The sequence below is a fragment of the Euphorbia lathyris genome, chromosome 2 (assembly GCF_963576675.1).
Source record: "Euphorbia lathyris chromosome 2, ddEupLath1.1, whole genome shotgun sequence".
Taxonomy (NCBI): Eukaryota; Viridiplantae; Streptophyta; class Magnoliopsida; order Malpighiales; family Euphorbiaceae; genus Euphorbia; species Euphorbia lathyris.
In genome coordinates, this window is record NC_088911.1 from 63599135 (window position 1) to 63616388 (window position 17254).

The following is a 17254-nucleotide window of genomic DNA, read 5'->3' on the forward strand; positions in this document are numbered from 1 at the left end:
ACATTACGTTACGTTACGTTACGTTACGTTACGTTATGTTATCTTATGTTACGTTACGTTATTAAGGTTTCAGTTGAGTGATATTTTAATTCAATGATGTTTTAGTTCAGTGATGTTTCAGTTCAGTGATGTTTCAGTTCAGTAATGATTTAGTTTAGTAATATTTCAATTCAATAATGTCTTAGTTGAGTGATGTTTCGGTTCAGTGATATTCAATTTAGTAATATTTCATTTTAGTGACATTTCGGTTCAGTAATGTTTCAGTTTAGTAATATTTTAGTTCAGTGGTGTTTCAGTTCAGTGGTGTTTCAGTTTCGTAATGTTTCAGTTTAGTAATATTCATGTTAAGTGATGTTTTAGTTCTGTAATGTTTCAATTTAGTAATATTATAGTTCAGTAATGTTTCAGTTGAATGATATTCAAGTTCAGTAATGTTTCAGCTGAGTGACGTTTCAGTTCAGTAACATTTCAGTTCAGCAATATTTGAGTTCACTAATGTTTCAGCTTAGTGATGTTTCAGTTTTGTGATGTTTCAGTTCAGTAATGTTTCAGTTCAGTAATATTTTAGTTTAATGATGTTTCAGTTCAGTAACGTTCAGTTCAGTAATGTTTCAATTCATTAATGTTTCAGTTGAATGATGTTTTAGTTTAGTGATGTTTCAGTTTAGTAATGTTTTAGTTTAGTAATGATTCAATTGAGTGATGTTTGAGTTCAGTTATGTTTGAGTTCAGTAATATTTCAGTTCAGTAATATTTCAGTTTAGTAATGTTTCAGTTCAGTAATGTTTTAGTTCAGTGATGTTTCAGTTCCGTAATATTTCAGTTCATTAATGTTTTAGTTTATTAATATTTCAGTTTAGTGATGTTTAAGTTCAGTAATGTTTCAGTTTAGTAATGTTTCAGTTTAGTAATGTTTCAGTTCAATAATGTTTCAGTTTAGTAATATTTCAGGTTAGTAATGTTTCAGTTCAGTAATGTTTCAGTTGAGTGATGTTTGAGTTCAGTTATATTTGAAGTCATTATTATTTCAGTTCAGTAATATTTGAGTTTAGTAATGTTTCAGTTTAGTAATCTTTGAGTTTAATAATGTTTCAGTTCAGTGATGTTTCAGTTTAGTAATATTTCAGTTCAGTGATGTTTTAGTTCACTAATATTTCAGTTCAGTTATGTTTTAGTTCAGTAATATTTCAGTCTAGTAATGGTTCAGTTCAGTTATGTTTCAGTTTAGTAATCTTTTAGTTCAGTAATGTTTCAATTCAGTGATATTTTAGTTCAATAATATTTCAATTTAGTGATATTTTAGTTCAGTGATGTTTTAATTCAGTAATATTTCAGTTCAGTGATGTTTTAGTTCAGTAATATTTCAGTTCAGTAATCTTTTAGTTTAGTAATGTTTCAATTCGGTAATGTTTCAGTCCAATAATGTTTTTGTTTAATAATGTTTCAGTTGAGTAAGGTTTCAGTTTAGTAATATTTTAGTTAAGTGATGTTTAAGTTTAGTGATGTTTTAGTTCTGTGATGTTTCGGTTCAGTGATGTTTTGGTTCATTGATATTCAGTTTAGTAACATTTCAGTTCAGTGGTGTTTCAGTTCAGTAATGTTTTAGTTTAGTAATATTTCAGTTCAGTGATGTTTCAGTTCAGTGATGTTTCAGTTCAGTGATGTTTCAGTTTAGTGATGTTTCAGTTCAGTAATATTTCAGTTCAATGATGTTTCAGTATTATTTTAGTTCAGTAATGTTTCAGTTTAGTAATATTTTATTTAAGTGAAGTTTTAGTTTAGTAATGTTTCAGTTTAGTAATATTTCAGTTCAGTAATGTTTCAGTTGAGTGATATTTCAGTTCAGTAATGTTTTAGTTGAGTGATGTTTCAGTTCAATAATATTTTAGTTTAGTAACGTTTCAGTTCAGTAATGCTTGAGTTCAGTAATGTTTCAACTCAGTGATATTTCAGTTTCGTGATGTTTCAGTTCAATTTTGTTTTAGTTCAGTAATGTTTTAGTTCAGTGATGTTTCAGTTCAGTAATGTTTCAGTTCAGTGATGTTTCGGTTCAGTAATGTTTCAGTTCATTGATGTTTCAGTTCAGTAATGTTTCAGTTCAGTGATGTTTCAGTTTAGTGATGTTTCAGTTGAGTGATGTTTCAATTCAAAATATTTCAGTTCAGTGATGTTTCAGTTCAGTAATGTTTCTGTTCAATGATGTTTGAGTTCCGTAAAGTTTTCTATTCAGTGATATTTATGTTACGTTACATTACGTTTGTGTGAGGATATAAATCAATTGCATAAAGGGAGTAGTATTTAATATGGCATCTAAATGGATGACACTAGACATTTATTATTGTCATTAGTGTGGCATTAGAATATGTGAATTATAGAGATTGTAAGTTTAATTATATTTTATAAAGAAATGAATGCTTAAAGAAATAAAAAAATTTAAGGATTTTAAATGGATCTTGGAATCATAAGGATTTACAAATTGAGCTTACAATCTTAGAAATTTATAAATTGAGCTTATAATTCTAAGGTAATAAATAGGGAGACAACACCATTAATTAGAATATCATTAAAGTTGTATTTGGTTATCATAAATAATGTTGTACATTCTCAATGTCAAGGTTTTAGTGTTCCCAATGAATAATCATTTATTAAGATTTAATGCATATAACATTGATTAGACGGATACAAAATTACTTAAAAGAAGACGTCTTCTTATGTAAAATAAAAACATCCGAAAAAAAAAATTATTTCTTGGAAGTTGGTTATATCTTGAGGAAAGAGAAAACGTTTTTCAAAACATAATATTCCAAGTTACAACTGACATGTCATCAGGTAAAACCTATTTTAATATTAAATCACAACTTAAATTATGGACTATTAGATCTTGATCCAATGGATATTAATCACTCACCACCAATGGAGATAATTTAGTGCTCACCATTAAAAACAACCCCAAATATATATATATATGCAGATTGCAACTCGAAAAACGAGTAAAAAAACAAAAGCAAATGCAAAAGAGATAAGAAAAGAGCGAAAAAAGGTGAGTATGGTACGGAGCATAAAATGCAATCATATGAGCGAAAATAGAAGTTAGGATACCTAAAAATGCCTTCAGGCTTTTTGATGATACATGTGTGTTTCAAAAAAACGTCCTGAAAGCTTTAGCTTGTTACCAAAAGTGCAAACGAGATAGTTGATAGTCATATTCTTTTTTACATACTTTAGATTTTGCATATAAATTGTTTTCAAGGAATTTTTTAGAAAATTTTCAATTTTTCAGATAAAGATGAATTTATATAATTATAATTTAAATCGATTTGAAGAAGAAGCAAATGTCTTTGCTTGAGGACAAGAAAAAGTTTAAGTGTAGGGGATTGATAAGTCCTAAATTTATGTATTTATGCATGCATATTCATGTTTATATTAACGCATTTAGCTTATTTTAGGATAGGATAGGTGTTGGAAAGATTTCACTTGTTTGTTCATGATTTGTACAGAGATAGGTCTCAAATAGATAAAAACTCAATATGAAGGAATATCAGCAAGAAACGAGCCAAAGACAGAATAAATGAGCCAGAATTAGGGCAAAAACATCTGTCGCATCCGTGACCTACCTATCTCGAACGTGACATGCTTGAAATCAACCATTGACAAAAGAACATCTGTCGCGATCGTGACTCATGTCGCGATCGTGACATACAATCTTGCCAACTTTGCATGGCAAAGCAAAGTCACGAACGTGACACTCCTGTCTCGTTCGTGACTGACGTCTTTACTGCAAAAAAGACATGATTCTTTAGTACAAAGACATCTCCTTCAACCTGAATCATCATTCTTCTTCACCACTGGCTGTGACTCTCCATAACAACACTTGAAGAGTTATCATCTTGAAAAGGCACAATCCTTCATCCACTATAAGAAGGATGTTCCTCTCTCCATCCAATATATAACAAGAAAGAAGATAAAAAACAATACAGATTGATACTCTGCAAAAATTCTCAAGAGAAATTCACTGAAGATATCAAGATACAATAATTTCTAAAGCTTTTATTTCCAACATTGAAGGAAGCAAGATCGAGAGATACACTTTCTCGAGATACAAGATACAAAAGGAGAAGACACCAAGAGGCTTGATATCCTTATAGAGACAGTAAAAGGATTCACAACCCCTATACTCTCATCTGTTATAGTCTTTATTCTCTGTATTCTTTACTTATGACATATGATTAACTCTGTCAAACACTTGTTTATCAAAATCATAATTCAATCCAATGCAAATTATTCTATGTTCATCATCTGATTCTGTTACTGCTTTAATGAATATTCTAGGGAAATCCATTTAAGCAAGACATAGCAATAGCTATCATTTTATGAAGTTAGAAGAGATTCAGTTCATAAAAGGATAATTGTATCACATAATCTACATGTTTTGTTTTTATTCTTAATTCTAATTCACTACGATAGGTCGAGGAATTAGGATTATCAATCTAAAAACGTCTAAGTTATTTAATCTTGGATCGAGAGATTGGATTAAATATTCTTATCTGATACAATTGCAGTAAGATTGAAAAGTATTTACAGATTTATATTTACAAAAATCTATTTGTGTCCCGAGATATGCACGGAATAGAAACTTAAGAAATCTAACTTAAGTATTATTATTATATTTTAAACAAAATTATTTTACAACTTAATTATTTATTTTCTATAACCAAGAGAAAACAAATTTATAAATTAAATCTGTTATAGTAGTTAATCAACGTTCTCTATGGGAATGATATCTTATTATTACTACAAGCGGAACCATACGTGCGCTTGCAGAATTCGCCTAATAGTAACACCCTAGACGTAGAATTTTTTTTCTTGTTAAACTGAAACTAGTCATTAGACAAAAGAATTTACTATAACTTATACTCGTAGTTATACTAAACATATATACGTTATATATATATATATATATTATACATAGATTTTACAACTTATTTAGTCCTAAAAGTTTATTTATTCTACAAGATGAGAGGAGAGAGTGTGAGATGGAACCCAGCCGACCGATCAACCTTTCATCCATGGAATCTACAGTTCTTTAAACTTCTAGAGTCCCAGTCTAACTTTCACTTCAACTAGCTGGAAAAATTTAACGATTTATATGAGTCGCAACTCAGTGAATATAAACAATCAATGAATTTAACAATCTCACACAGTCACACAAACAAGTCTCACATATCAATCATACATATGCAAATGAATGAACCGTTTTTTTTATTATTGTTGTGACACCAGCAGCCAGGCACTATCCGGGATCAGATAACAGGTAACAGGTATAACATATATTACTATACATCCTTGTAGTCAAGTAATTTGACCTTTCGGTCTATGTAATCAAGTAGTCCGTGTATTGACCATATAGGTCCAAGTACTCCAAGTATTGACCATATAGGTCCAAATAGTTCATGTAAATTCAAGTAGTCATAAAAGTGACTGAACTAGTATGTCACAACGCCGTTTATGTTTCATGCAATCATGTATATATATTCTATGTCAAATAAATCACATTTAACATATATACTCCTCATTTAAATTAAACTATCACAAATAATGTTTAACAAGTATCAATTCATATCCATTAATGGCAATTACAATAATTCACAAATTCATATCAATACTTATTCACATCAAACACCACAATTCCCAAATCACAAACACAATTAAAAGTTAAATTCATATCATGTTTATACTCACAACTAGGCCGCTAATTTTCTCGGCGGTGGCTTGTACCCTCCTCTAGGATATCTTCAATATTATGAGAACCTATAATATAATTTAGCATATGATTAAATAAAAATTACAGCCTCTTTAACCCAAAATTATTTTCTTATTTTCTTATTAATTTTTATTTTTCATTTTACTAAATTTGTTTTCATCAAATGGTATTTGTTTCTATACCAATATGACCTCTTAAAATTAAAAACCTTATAACTCATCTTTCACTTATCCAAATGAACTAATTCTGGTTTCATTTTACTCTAGACTCATATATACATATCATACTCAAGTTTTATAAAAAATTTAAATATACATAATTTATTACAAAATTTCTTTTCAAGTCCTATTTTAATAACGATTTTCCCGTACCAGTTTCACGAAATTACTCATAACTCGAAAGGTATAACTCGAAACTATCTGATTATTTTTCCTAATTAAACTAGACAAACAAGAGTATAACATATCTGAAATTCGGAATTTTATGAGTTCTTTACAATTTATAATTGAATTTATAATCTGACCATGTGTCAACACATATGCAACACGACACACATGAACTTCTTTCTTAGTTATATCCTCACATACAAATTTAATACTAACCAAACTTTCCAGATGACTAATTAAGACATAAATAAACATTTCTTATTGTAACACATCTCCAAATTAAGTCTTTAAAGACTTCAAAAACGTACCATAAAAACAGCTTCATGTATAGAATTCAACTTAGAGCTAGTCTAATAGATTATATCTTATCTCCTAAAATACTTAACCAAATTGCATGCAACAAATTTTGGAGTTTAACTAAACCTAAACTCAAAACTTTCTCTTCTTCAACTCCCTCAAAATCAGCTATGCAAAATGATGTATAAACATACATTTCTCTTCTTCTTGTCTTTTTCTTCACTCTGTGGAGATTTTCATATGATCATCCCTCATCCCTCATATGATCCTTCTACAAGGTTATCTTAGGGGTTTGGATAAATTTCCACATTTACCCTTATGTATTTAGGGTTATTACTAAATCACCATTATCTTATTCTCTCATTCTCATTATTATTTTAATAATAATAATAATTATTATTATTATTATATATCTGAAATTATATATAATATTTTTTTTTAAATTATAAATTTAATAAATTACACTTCAATCCTTATACTTTTAAGATTATTCAATTTAGTCTATATATTAAGACACACTTAAATATCTATTCCATATACTTTCACTTACCCTAATATTATAATCTATATAAATTTATCATATGTTCAATGACATAATGACATGTAAAATGTAAACATTATTTTCTAATGTCCCTAATAATATCATGTAATGCATATGCCTATATATAATAAAATGATGTTACATAATCAGGCAAAGGCAGTGGAAGAATCTCAGAAATGGCTAGAGCTGTTGAGGTTGAATCTGGAATTTGACATATTTAACAAAAGCAACCAGCCTTGCAAGGATGTATAAACCACCAACTGCCCTTATGGAAAGCCAATCACAATTCATGAGCCGCCAAGAGATGGAGGAACATCAAATAAACATGAAGGAAGACTTTTAAACATGCTTTCCTAGAAGATTTTAGGATACAAGCTGAACCCATGTTCATAACAGCTTTCTTCATCACCTATACGTTACAAACTTACAATAGTGTCGAACCTTGTAAATAATTACAACTGAATGGAGATCGATTACACCCACAACATATCTTCAGAGACAGCCCACATGGTGATAATCTCGTCTCTTTTCTTCTTAGTGGAAATACAAAATTGCATCAAGAAAATATACTCTCAGATTACATGTTACAGCCACATGGAAATATTTTTCTACTAAATAAAATAAAAAATTTACAAATATGATTTCAGTTTCACTCAGCGTACTCGCGGAGACTGACGGAATGGAGATGCCAATGGCGTTATGTTTCGCGGAGAGCGGTGCTGTATCATTGGGGATTTCCAGACAGGTGACTCAACTGGTTGATGCTCTGATTGAGAGAGTCTTGCCAAAGCTTTTGGGGATTCTATTTGCTCCAATGTAATCAACACTTCTGACATTCGAGGCCGAACTTTGGCTTCACCGTTTAGACATTGCAAGGCAAGGTTAGCAGCCATATGGGCTGCTTTCTGAGGATACTGTCCTCCCAACTTGGTATCCATTATCCGGAATAGTTTTCTTTTATCACTAAGATATGGCTTCGCCCAGTCCACCAGATTCTGCTCCACACCAACCTTACTTTTATCAACAGCACGTCTCCCTGATAGTAGTTCCAGCAACACCACACCAAAGCTGTATACATCACTCTTGGCTGTGAGCCTACCTGGCAATTATATCAGATCGGAGCATGAACTGGTTTTCTATGTAAATGACAACGTCAAAATAATAATTAATAATTAATGTCATTCGGCCACTGACATTCACAGTAACAACAGAAGGAGCCAACCTGGTTATTAGGATAACCTTTTTTGAACATATTGATAAGGATACTATAGATGGACAGTGTAGACAGAAAGGAAGAGTGGCAAGTACTCGGAGCCATATGAAAAAAAAGACTAAATTGTCAATTTCCTCATTCTACTACTCAATCAAACTCTGGTTTCAAGAAGCCTTTCTTTGGTTATATGTGCCCCGTCAGGGAAGTAATTATACAGAAGCTCAAACATCAAACATGACAGAAAAAGATTGGTTCAAAAGAGGCAAATAAAACCTTTAAAAGGTGGCAATATAACACAATAGATTACTATAATAAATTATTTATAAATTGGCAGGGGAAGGCTTGCCCCCAGTACACCCTTGTGGTGTGACCCCTCCCCGGACCCTCGCTCAGCGGGGACACGTAGTGCGACCGGGCCGCCTTTTTTTTTTTAGGCTCAGAATGAACAAGGAAAAGTAATAGTTGACAGACCTGTAGCAACATATTCAGGTGCTGCATAGCCGTGCGTACCCATGACTTGAGTAGATACATGAGTTCTATCACCTGTGGGCCCTGCCTTGGCCAAACCAAAATCAGACAGTTTCGCATTGAATTCCTGTATGATAACAGACAATGAAAACCAAAAATTGGATTTCAATACAATATAATTGGATATATAACTTTTATGAACCCTAGGCAAAACTAAATGGTATTTATTCATTCTAAGACCTTAAAACCATAAATTTCAGAGTCCATTTTTAAAACATACCGCATCCAGTAGAATATTAGAAGCCTTGAAATCACGGTATATGACTTGGGATTTTGCATCATGAAGGAAAGAGAGCCCTCTCGCAGCACCTATGGCCACTTTTATTCGAACTGCCCACGATAGCGGCTGCGGTCCTCCTAAAAGAAAGGGGAAAAAGATTCATCAAATCCACCAGGCTGTCTTGAATGTATGCACATGCACAAGGAACGCCATGATATGTAGACAGCACTAACAGGCCTTTCTTATGATAAAAAGACAAGACTAACCAGAGTAAAAATTTGGAACTTGTTTGTTATCCCCTTATTTAAAGATTGAAACTAGTGATCCATGTGGACCCAACAATTTAGATTCCTCAACCACTCAAACCAGGATGAAATTTTCAACTTCCCAGAAAATCTTTGGACACAAGGATGATGGCTATTTGAGCCCTGCCGACATGGAACTTAGCATTGGGTACTATGGCAGCCTTCTGAGAAGGGCATAGGCATTGAAAAGGAAGTATTATAAGAATGGATAAATGAAGAATGTGACAGAGAGAAATCAATAATGGAAGCTTATATCTAGAAAAGGTTGTGCTTCAGTCCCAAGATGTAAGATCATCACCAAAAGGCCTGTGTAACATGGAAAACAAAAACATGGAAAAAACCAACAGTATATGGACAGGAGTAAAACAGAGAGCAGCCGAGTTTGTTATTATTGAAAGACCCAAAAATATAAAAGTATAAGGGAGCAGCACATATACAAAAATAACTGCCAAAGCAATTTATTGGAATAATGTTAAACTCACTTCTGAAAAGATGATTCTCTAAGCTCCCTTTCGGCATAAACTCATAGACCAAAAGTCGATTCTCACCCTCCACACAATATCCAATCAGTTTGACCAGATTTGGGTGATGCAGCTGGCCTAGGTAATTAACTTCTGTCTGAAACGAGCTACTTATAGTAAATAAGTGAAAGAATAATTCAAGACAAAAACAATGTGACTTTCAGAAAAGAAGATACATACCAACCATTCTTTGTGGCCCTGGAAACCTTCAGGTTTAAGTTTCTTGACTGCTACAACCATTCCAGATCCAGGCTTTGCAGCACTCAATGTGTGCTCATCAATCCACCCTTTGAATACATACCCAAAACCGCCCTCACCCAGAAGACTGTCGGGCCGAAAATTCCTCGTGGCATTCCTTAGTTCACTGAAAGAAAAGCCCTTTAAATTTGGGGATGACAATATTTCACCTTCTGTCCTTGGTGTGGGAAGACATTCAGAGTTACAACTGCCAGTATAAGATGGGATGGTCAGACTAGATGGAACAGAAGATCGGCTGGTTCTGCTGGAAATTCTTGAGGCACCTAATATGCAAGTGAGAAAATAAAATTAATGCAGATGTCAGTATAGGTAAACTGTAGTAAGCCAAACTCTGCAGTTTTCTCCTGAACATCAGTGCTACTGTACCAAGGCACAGGATCAGGCATCCTAAAGCAAGATTCATATCAGTATTTCAACAGCCATAAAGTATATCAATTAACTATATTTCTTCCTAAAAACCTATATTTTACCCAAATAAGACAATATTATTAAGTTGAATGAAATCTTCAAATGGAGTTAACTAACCATTTATATCATATCTTGTATTAAATGTTCTATCGAACCCTAATCGATGTAAAAGACCTTTCCACATGCTACAAATCCAAATTCAGTTTGTAAGTTAAAAATCCAGAGCACAGAATCACAATTGTACAAACGGAAACACCTTGAACAGAGGGAGGGATCCAGGGTGGTCACCAAAAAGGCCAAAAATTCAATGAAAACTGTGAATCCATAAAGCACTCATGTCAATGAATCCTGGATCCCTCAAGTAATCAACAATGGTTAGTAAAAACAAAACAAGCAAAATTAAAAGAGAACCTCAGCATCTAAGCAAGTAGTATAGAGTTTAGCTTCATATACAAGCAAAAAAGGGGTTATATTGAGAAATCCAACAACAAATCTTGAAGCTGAGCGACATTTAAAACCTCACATCGCAAGCAATAAAAAAAAAACGGAGACAAAATCGGCAAAAAGAAGCATAAAGAGAGAGAGGAAGCAATAATTACCAGAAGGAGTATGTGAGCCCTGCGTGGTATCGACTTTAGCAGCTGAAGAATCTAAACAGTTTCCCATCTGGGGGTAACCAAGGATTCCTTGCAAATGTTTTAATTCAATAATTAGTAAAGCACTGCAGGACCAGGTTTGTTGAACAATTAAGAAGTAAGCATAGCATTAAACTTGAGTTCCTTTCTAGTCCAAAAAGAGACAACCACTGGGTTTCGTGGTTGAAAGAGAAAAGAGAAAAGCGAGAAGACGAGGAAGAGATATGGAAATAAACAACGCTGAAATGAAAAGAAACAGTCGTTTTTTGAAGCCTAAAAACATAATTAAGTCCTTTATTTTATTTTATTTTTCTTTTAAAGAATCCTTTATTTATTACAACACCTCCAACCTGTTAAATATAAATTAATTGATATATATTATTATATTTACATGTTTAGATAAATATGTATCCTAAAATCGGAGGATATTGGACGTTCTACTACTAGGGCTGTGCACAGTTCGGTCCAAGTCGGGGATTCATGAATCTTCAGTATTGGATTGAAATTCGGAGATTAATAAAAGGAAATCTCCAGGATTGGATTGAAAGAATAAATCTCCAGAATTGAATTGCCCCAAATTTTCAGTCCGGTCCAGTTCGGGGATTCGGAGATTCAGTTCCGGTCCAATCCAATATAATTTTTCGGTGATTCGGATAAATATCTAATAGTTTATGTCCTAAAAATAAATTAAAAATTTAATTTACAAGATAATATAATATAAAATTTTATTATCTTACATAACTTGAAATAAATGATATTTTTTTAGGAAGTAAACAACATTCATTAAAAGTTACAGTAGACAACAAGGATAAAAAATACTCCACAAAATCAAAGTATTAAAAGTTACGGTAGACAACAAGGCTAAAAAAGCCCACAAAATCAAAGTTACAAAATAACAAATCTATAAAAACAAACAAACAAACTTTTAATTAAAAAAAGACAACAGTTCATTAGCAAAATCTCTTTAATCATCATCCCAATTTGTAATTGAATCTTCTTAACACAACAAGTTCCTTGTTTTCCAAAGCAAAGGCAGTAAAAGCCAAACATCAACCTAAATATATAAAATATACCACATTAGTGAATCAACAAATGTTAAATTAATTAGCTTTCACTTCAATAAAATTAATCAACACACTAGCAAAAAGTAAAAGGAAAAAAATATGCTTATCAAAGTGCATTTGATTCGGTTAAAAAAACCTTAGATATCCAATTGAAATATGGATAAAAGAGATGATGCAATTTCAGGATCAGAACTAATTTCTACAAATTAAATAACATTTATATAGTTAGTATTCATAAACATTTAATTAAAATAAAACTATGAAATATAATTGCTAAGTAAATATTACCTTCCTCAATAGCTTCAAGATCTTCAACTTCTTCTTCATGCTTGAAAGCTTGAGTTGAAGTTTTCAATCAACCTTGACAACAAATCAAAACCGCAGCTGTAGCAGGAGTTAAAGAACTCCTAAATTGATCCAAAGTTCTACCACTTGTGTTAAACGTAGATTCAGAAGCCACGGTTGAGCATTGAATTGCCAAAACATCTTTTACAACTTTGGATAAAGCAGGATATCGCACAACATTAATCTTCCACCACAATAGAAGGTCAAACTCAATTACATATTTTTCAGGTGCCTCATTGACATATCTTTCTCATTCTCCCTCAATTGACATATCTTTATCAATATTCAAAAAATAATCATCAATCTCATCATCAATGTCATCATCCGCTTCATCCAAACTAGAAGAATGTGCTCCAAGATTCACATTTTCTTGCACATTTTGCACTATATACTCATCTAACAATGCAATACTAATCTTTGTGACTTGTGCCACCAACTCATTAGCATCGTTCTCACCTGTTAACTTATGTGATGTGCTGATGTCTAAAATTAAACCATGGTCCCTCCTGTTAATCATATTTTATGGATGATGGGCTGCTGCTCTTTTTATTTAATTGTTTTGGGCCTAATATTACCATTTTTACTAAATTTAAATTATCATTTTTATTGTGTGTAAATCATATTTTATGTAAATATAATTTGTATTCTTTACGAGCTTTTAAACGAGCTTATTTATGAATTTGTTCATGAACCTCTAATCGAGTTTGCTCACGAGCTTTCGAGCCGAGCTTTAGTCTGCTCAAGCTCTGCTCGTTTACAAACCGAGCTTGAAAATCGTGCTCATGAACGGCTCGTTTACAAATCGAGTCGAGATTTTATCGAGCCGAACGCCGAGCTGCTCATGAGCGGCTATGCTCGCTTACAGCCCTAAGACTAGATTGTATTCGGTCCTCCTTGTCGTGATTCATTAACAACAAAAACATAGCTTTCATATGAAGAGACTGATTGACACATAAAAAGTCCCACATTCTTACTAATCTGTTTGCTAATTGAGCTTTGAACACTTCAATTATATATATTAAGCAGAGTAAGAGAAGCACGGGATTCTATTTTGTAAAATGTTTAAAAATTTTAATATTTAAAACTTCTAATATTTGTTACTTAATTAAATGGTTAACAAGAAGTAGAATTGGTTCAGATGGTTAATGCGATTAACAATGTTCCATTTGGTTAGGTGTTTAATTCTCTATGTCTACATTTTAGGTAAATATTTTTTATTTCATTTTATAAACGGGAATTAATCGGGATAATTTTTATGACTATATAATAATGTTATACCTTATTAATAAATTATAAATTTATGTTATTGTAATTAGTTTACCGAACCTTACAAAATATATAACTATATATAATATAATATTTCTCTTTATATAAAGTTAATGTATGAAATATAAATTTATTATTGCTAAACTTTCGGTTATTTCAGTTCGGTCCAATCCAATCCAATCCAATCCGGTTATCGGTCCGGTTCTGGATAAATTTCGGTCCAGTTCGGTCCAGTTCTTTGACGGAAAGTCAACGGTCCAATCCAGTTCGGTTCTCCAAAAAAAGTTAACGGTCCGGTCCAATTCCGGAGTTTTTTCCTCGGATATTCGGTCCGGTCCAGTATCTCCAGGATCCGCGCCCAGTCCTATCTACTACCAAATAAAACGACAAGTATTCATACTCAAACAAAATAAATGAAACATCGCCTCCTACATTTAATTTGGACAATATCCTCATTTGTGTAAAAATTGATAATTCATAAGAGATAGAGTACGAAATTAGAACTAAAAGAAATGAGTACCAAACAAGCATAAAATGAAAGAAAATTTAAAAAAAAAAAAAACTAAGGAAAGATAAAACCTATGAATGAGAAGGAGAATCTGGTGGAGACGATGTTAACTCGACTCCTTAGCGGCGGATATAAGAAATTAGCCATCGACGAGTGGATTTGTGCTCCTTTCTCAAAGTGGTGATGTTGTTGTCAACTTCATCAATCCTTTGGTTCATTTGTGCATTATTGGTATTGATTTGATCCAAAACCCGTTGCCAACCCACGACTTCATCTACATTGGCCTCGACGTCTTCACGTGGTGCCTCCTCTTCTTGCCCTTCCTCCTCATCACCATCATCCGCTTCCTCACTACCCTCTTCTTGAACATTTTTCCCACGTGAACTAGAAGTTCCAACACCCGCAATCGCAAACAAACTAGCCGTCCTAGTCTCGAAAGACTAAAATGTAGGCGGGTCCATGCTAAAAACCACATTAGCACTTGAAAGGGCGGCATAATCCAACATAGGTAAATAACCATGCGGAACAAACTGAAACTGTTCCAACCCACCCGTAGCATCCAAAACAATGAAGGAAAATAGACAAGCATAGGCATAGCGGAATAATAAAATTTTATCTATTTTATCTATTTCCCTTTTCCAATATCTGTTAATTGTTATTTCATATAAAGAGGGATAGAAAGTAATACCTTTATCGAAGAACTATCTACCGTTGCAAACGAAGTGCCCACAACTTGTTATTATCAACTCGTGAACCACGAACGTTTGATTCAACACAAAAAACAAAACTAATCAGTAATCAACCTTTAATAAATAGCAATCGCAATGATTGCCTCTGACAGAAATCGATACGAGATCAAAGAGGGAGTAAGAAATAAAGTAAATTAGCCGAGACGACGACGGAACAATTCCTTCTCCTCTTGTTTCTTGTGTTGGCCGAAATACTGAGGCTAGGGGTCTATTTATAGACTTCTGAAACCCTAATCCCAGTTGTGTTAGGAATTTAATTAATTGGAATCTTATTCTGAATAGGATTCCTAATTAGATAATTAAATAAACTCTTTAATATTATCTAAACAATAACTAATTATATTTAGATAATTATTATTAATCAAATTAATAATTAATTAATGTTAGGGATAATTAATTAGAGTTTTAATTGCATAAAACATCCAATTAATATTATCAGATAATTCTTTAGTTTAATTCATAATCATAATCTAATTATAATTATTAAACTAAATTAATATCCCTAACTAATATGTAAATTTCGGCCCATGTGTCTGTGTCCCGCTAATTACGTTTTCGTCCTCCGATTCCAAGTCCCATATGTGACCCATTAGGTTCTTTATTGCCACTAGCCGTATATATCCTTTGAAATTATTCATCACGATTAATTCCAATATATATATAACGGAATACCGTCGCGAGCTGTTACTAGCAGAACCTATGATATTCCCCCAAAGCAATTAAGAAGTCAGGTTGATAACTGACGTTAACCTTTCTGTATTAGGTACGGTATAATACGATCCTTCATCAACTATATCATGTCGGTCAATTCCTTATAACCATGGAATGTGTCAAGGTTACATATAACGAAGAGTCTGGTTTTACTTGTACAGGTTGAATTCACTCTGAAAAGATAAGTTAAGTGAAATGTTCATTTCTACTCTTAACTGTATCACCTTGCAAGGATTTCAGTCAATTCACCACAAGCGGCCATTTGGATATATCTCCCACTTACCGGGAGTGACGAATGCTCAATCTGACATTAACTATTCTGCAATTACTTTGTGTGATACCCAACCCTGCTCTCACACACCCTAGGCTCTCACCTATTGGATCGTGCTCGCACAGAATCAAAGTATCAGACTCCATAATCCAGAATCACTAATTAACGAATGTTTGAGTCTGAGGATTAGTTATACCTACTAATACCAATGAGATGAACAGTTGACACATTAGATAAATCAATCCATTCTGTTATCTCAAGTCGGGTCCCAATCCTAATGAACTCCTTCACCGGATCCATGTAACTGTCTAGATATCCGAATATCTAAAGCTTGTGAGATCAGCTTTCTGTCTCGACAGAAAACACTGTTACATGCAAGTCTCAACAGTAATATGCCAACCCCTATAACATATCACTTGACTTGGGTTTACTTTAAGTCTATTGGTCTATTATAAAGTACAGTCTCACTTCATGATTGTATGAACACTTTATAACTACTTAAATAAACTTAGGGTTACTTTCTTTATGAAAGATTCTTGCCTTTATATATAGTTTCATTTTAATGCTATATATCTGATTAATCAAATGATCAAATAAACAATTTATTCATTAATATTAATATCCTAAAACAATTGTCTTTAGGACACTAAACTCCAACATTCTCCCACTTGGACTAAAGCTAATTGTTCCTGAAACTAATACCAGAAGAACTAAGATGTCTATCGTGAGCTCTTTGTGGTAATGGCTTGGTCAACGGATCTGCAACGTTGTCCTCAGTGGGCACCTTTTCTATTCTCACATCTCCCCTGGCTATGATCTCCCTAATGAGATGATATCGCTTGAGATAATGTTTGGATGCATTATGAGATCGTGGTTCCTTTGCTTGTGCAATGGCTCCATTGTTATCACAGTACAGAGTAATGGGATTCACAATATCAGGTACCACTCCTAGTTCTGTTATGAACTTCCTAATCCAAACAGCGCCTTTGCCGCTTCTGCAGCTGCGATGTACTCTGATTCAGTTGACGAGAAAGCAACACTTCCTTACTTGGAACTCTTCCAACTACTGAACCTCCATTCAGGATAAACTGGTATCCTGATTGGGATCTATAATCATTTTCATCAGTCAAATGACTAGCATCTGAATATCCTTCAATTTTCAATTCTCCTTGTACATATACGAGGAACATGTCTTTAGTTCTTCTAAGATACTTAAGAATGTTCTTGATAGCAATCCAGTGATCAAATCTCGGATTCCCTTGATATC

At 32.9% G+C, this 17254-nt stretch overlaps 1 protein-coding gene across 1 annotated transcript; it reads right to left on the minus strand.

Annotated features, from left to right (window-relative positions):
- Positions 1–7311: 7311 nt before the first annotated feature.
- Positions 7312–11323, minus strand: LOC136218474 (probable serine/threonine-protein kinase PBL3). The gene is made up of 6 exons (XM_066005361.1): positions 11038–11323; positions 9953–10293; positions 9734–9869; positions 8947–9083; positions 8670–8793; positions 7312–8084 (listed from the first exon to the last, which is right to left on the minus strand). Exons 1-6 carry the CDS (start codon positions 11102–11104, stop codon positions 7639–7641), a joined length of 1251 nt encoding a protein of 416 aa, XP_065861433.1. The 5' UTR covers positions 11105–11323; the 3' UTR covers positions 7312–7638.
- Between the last annotated feature and the right edge of the window lie 5931 nt (positions 11324–17254).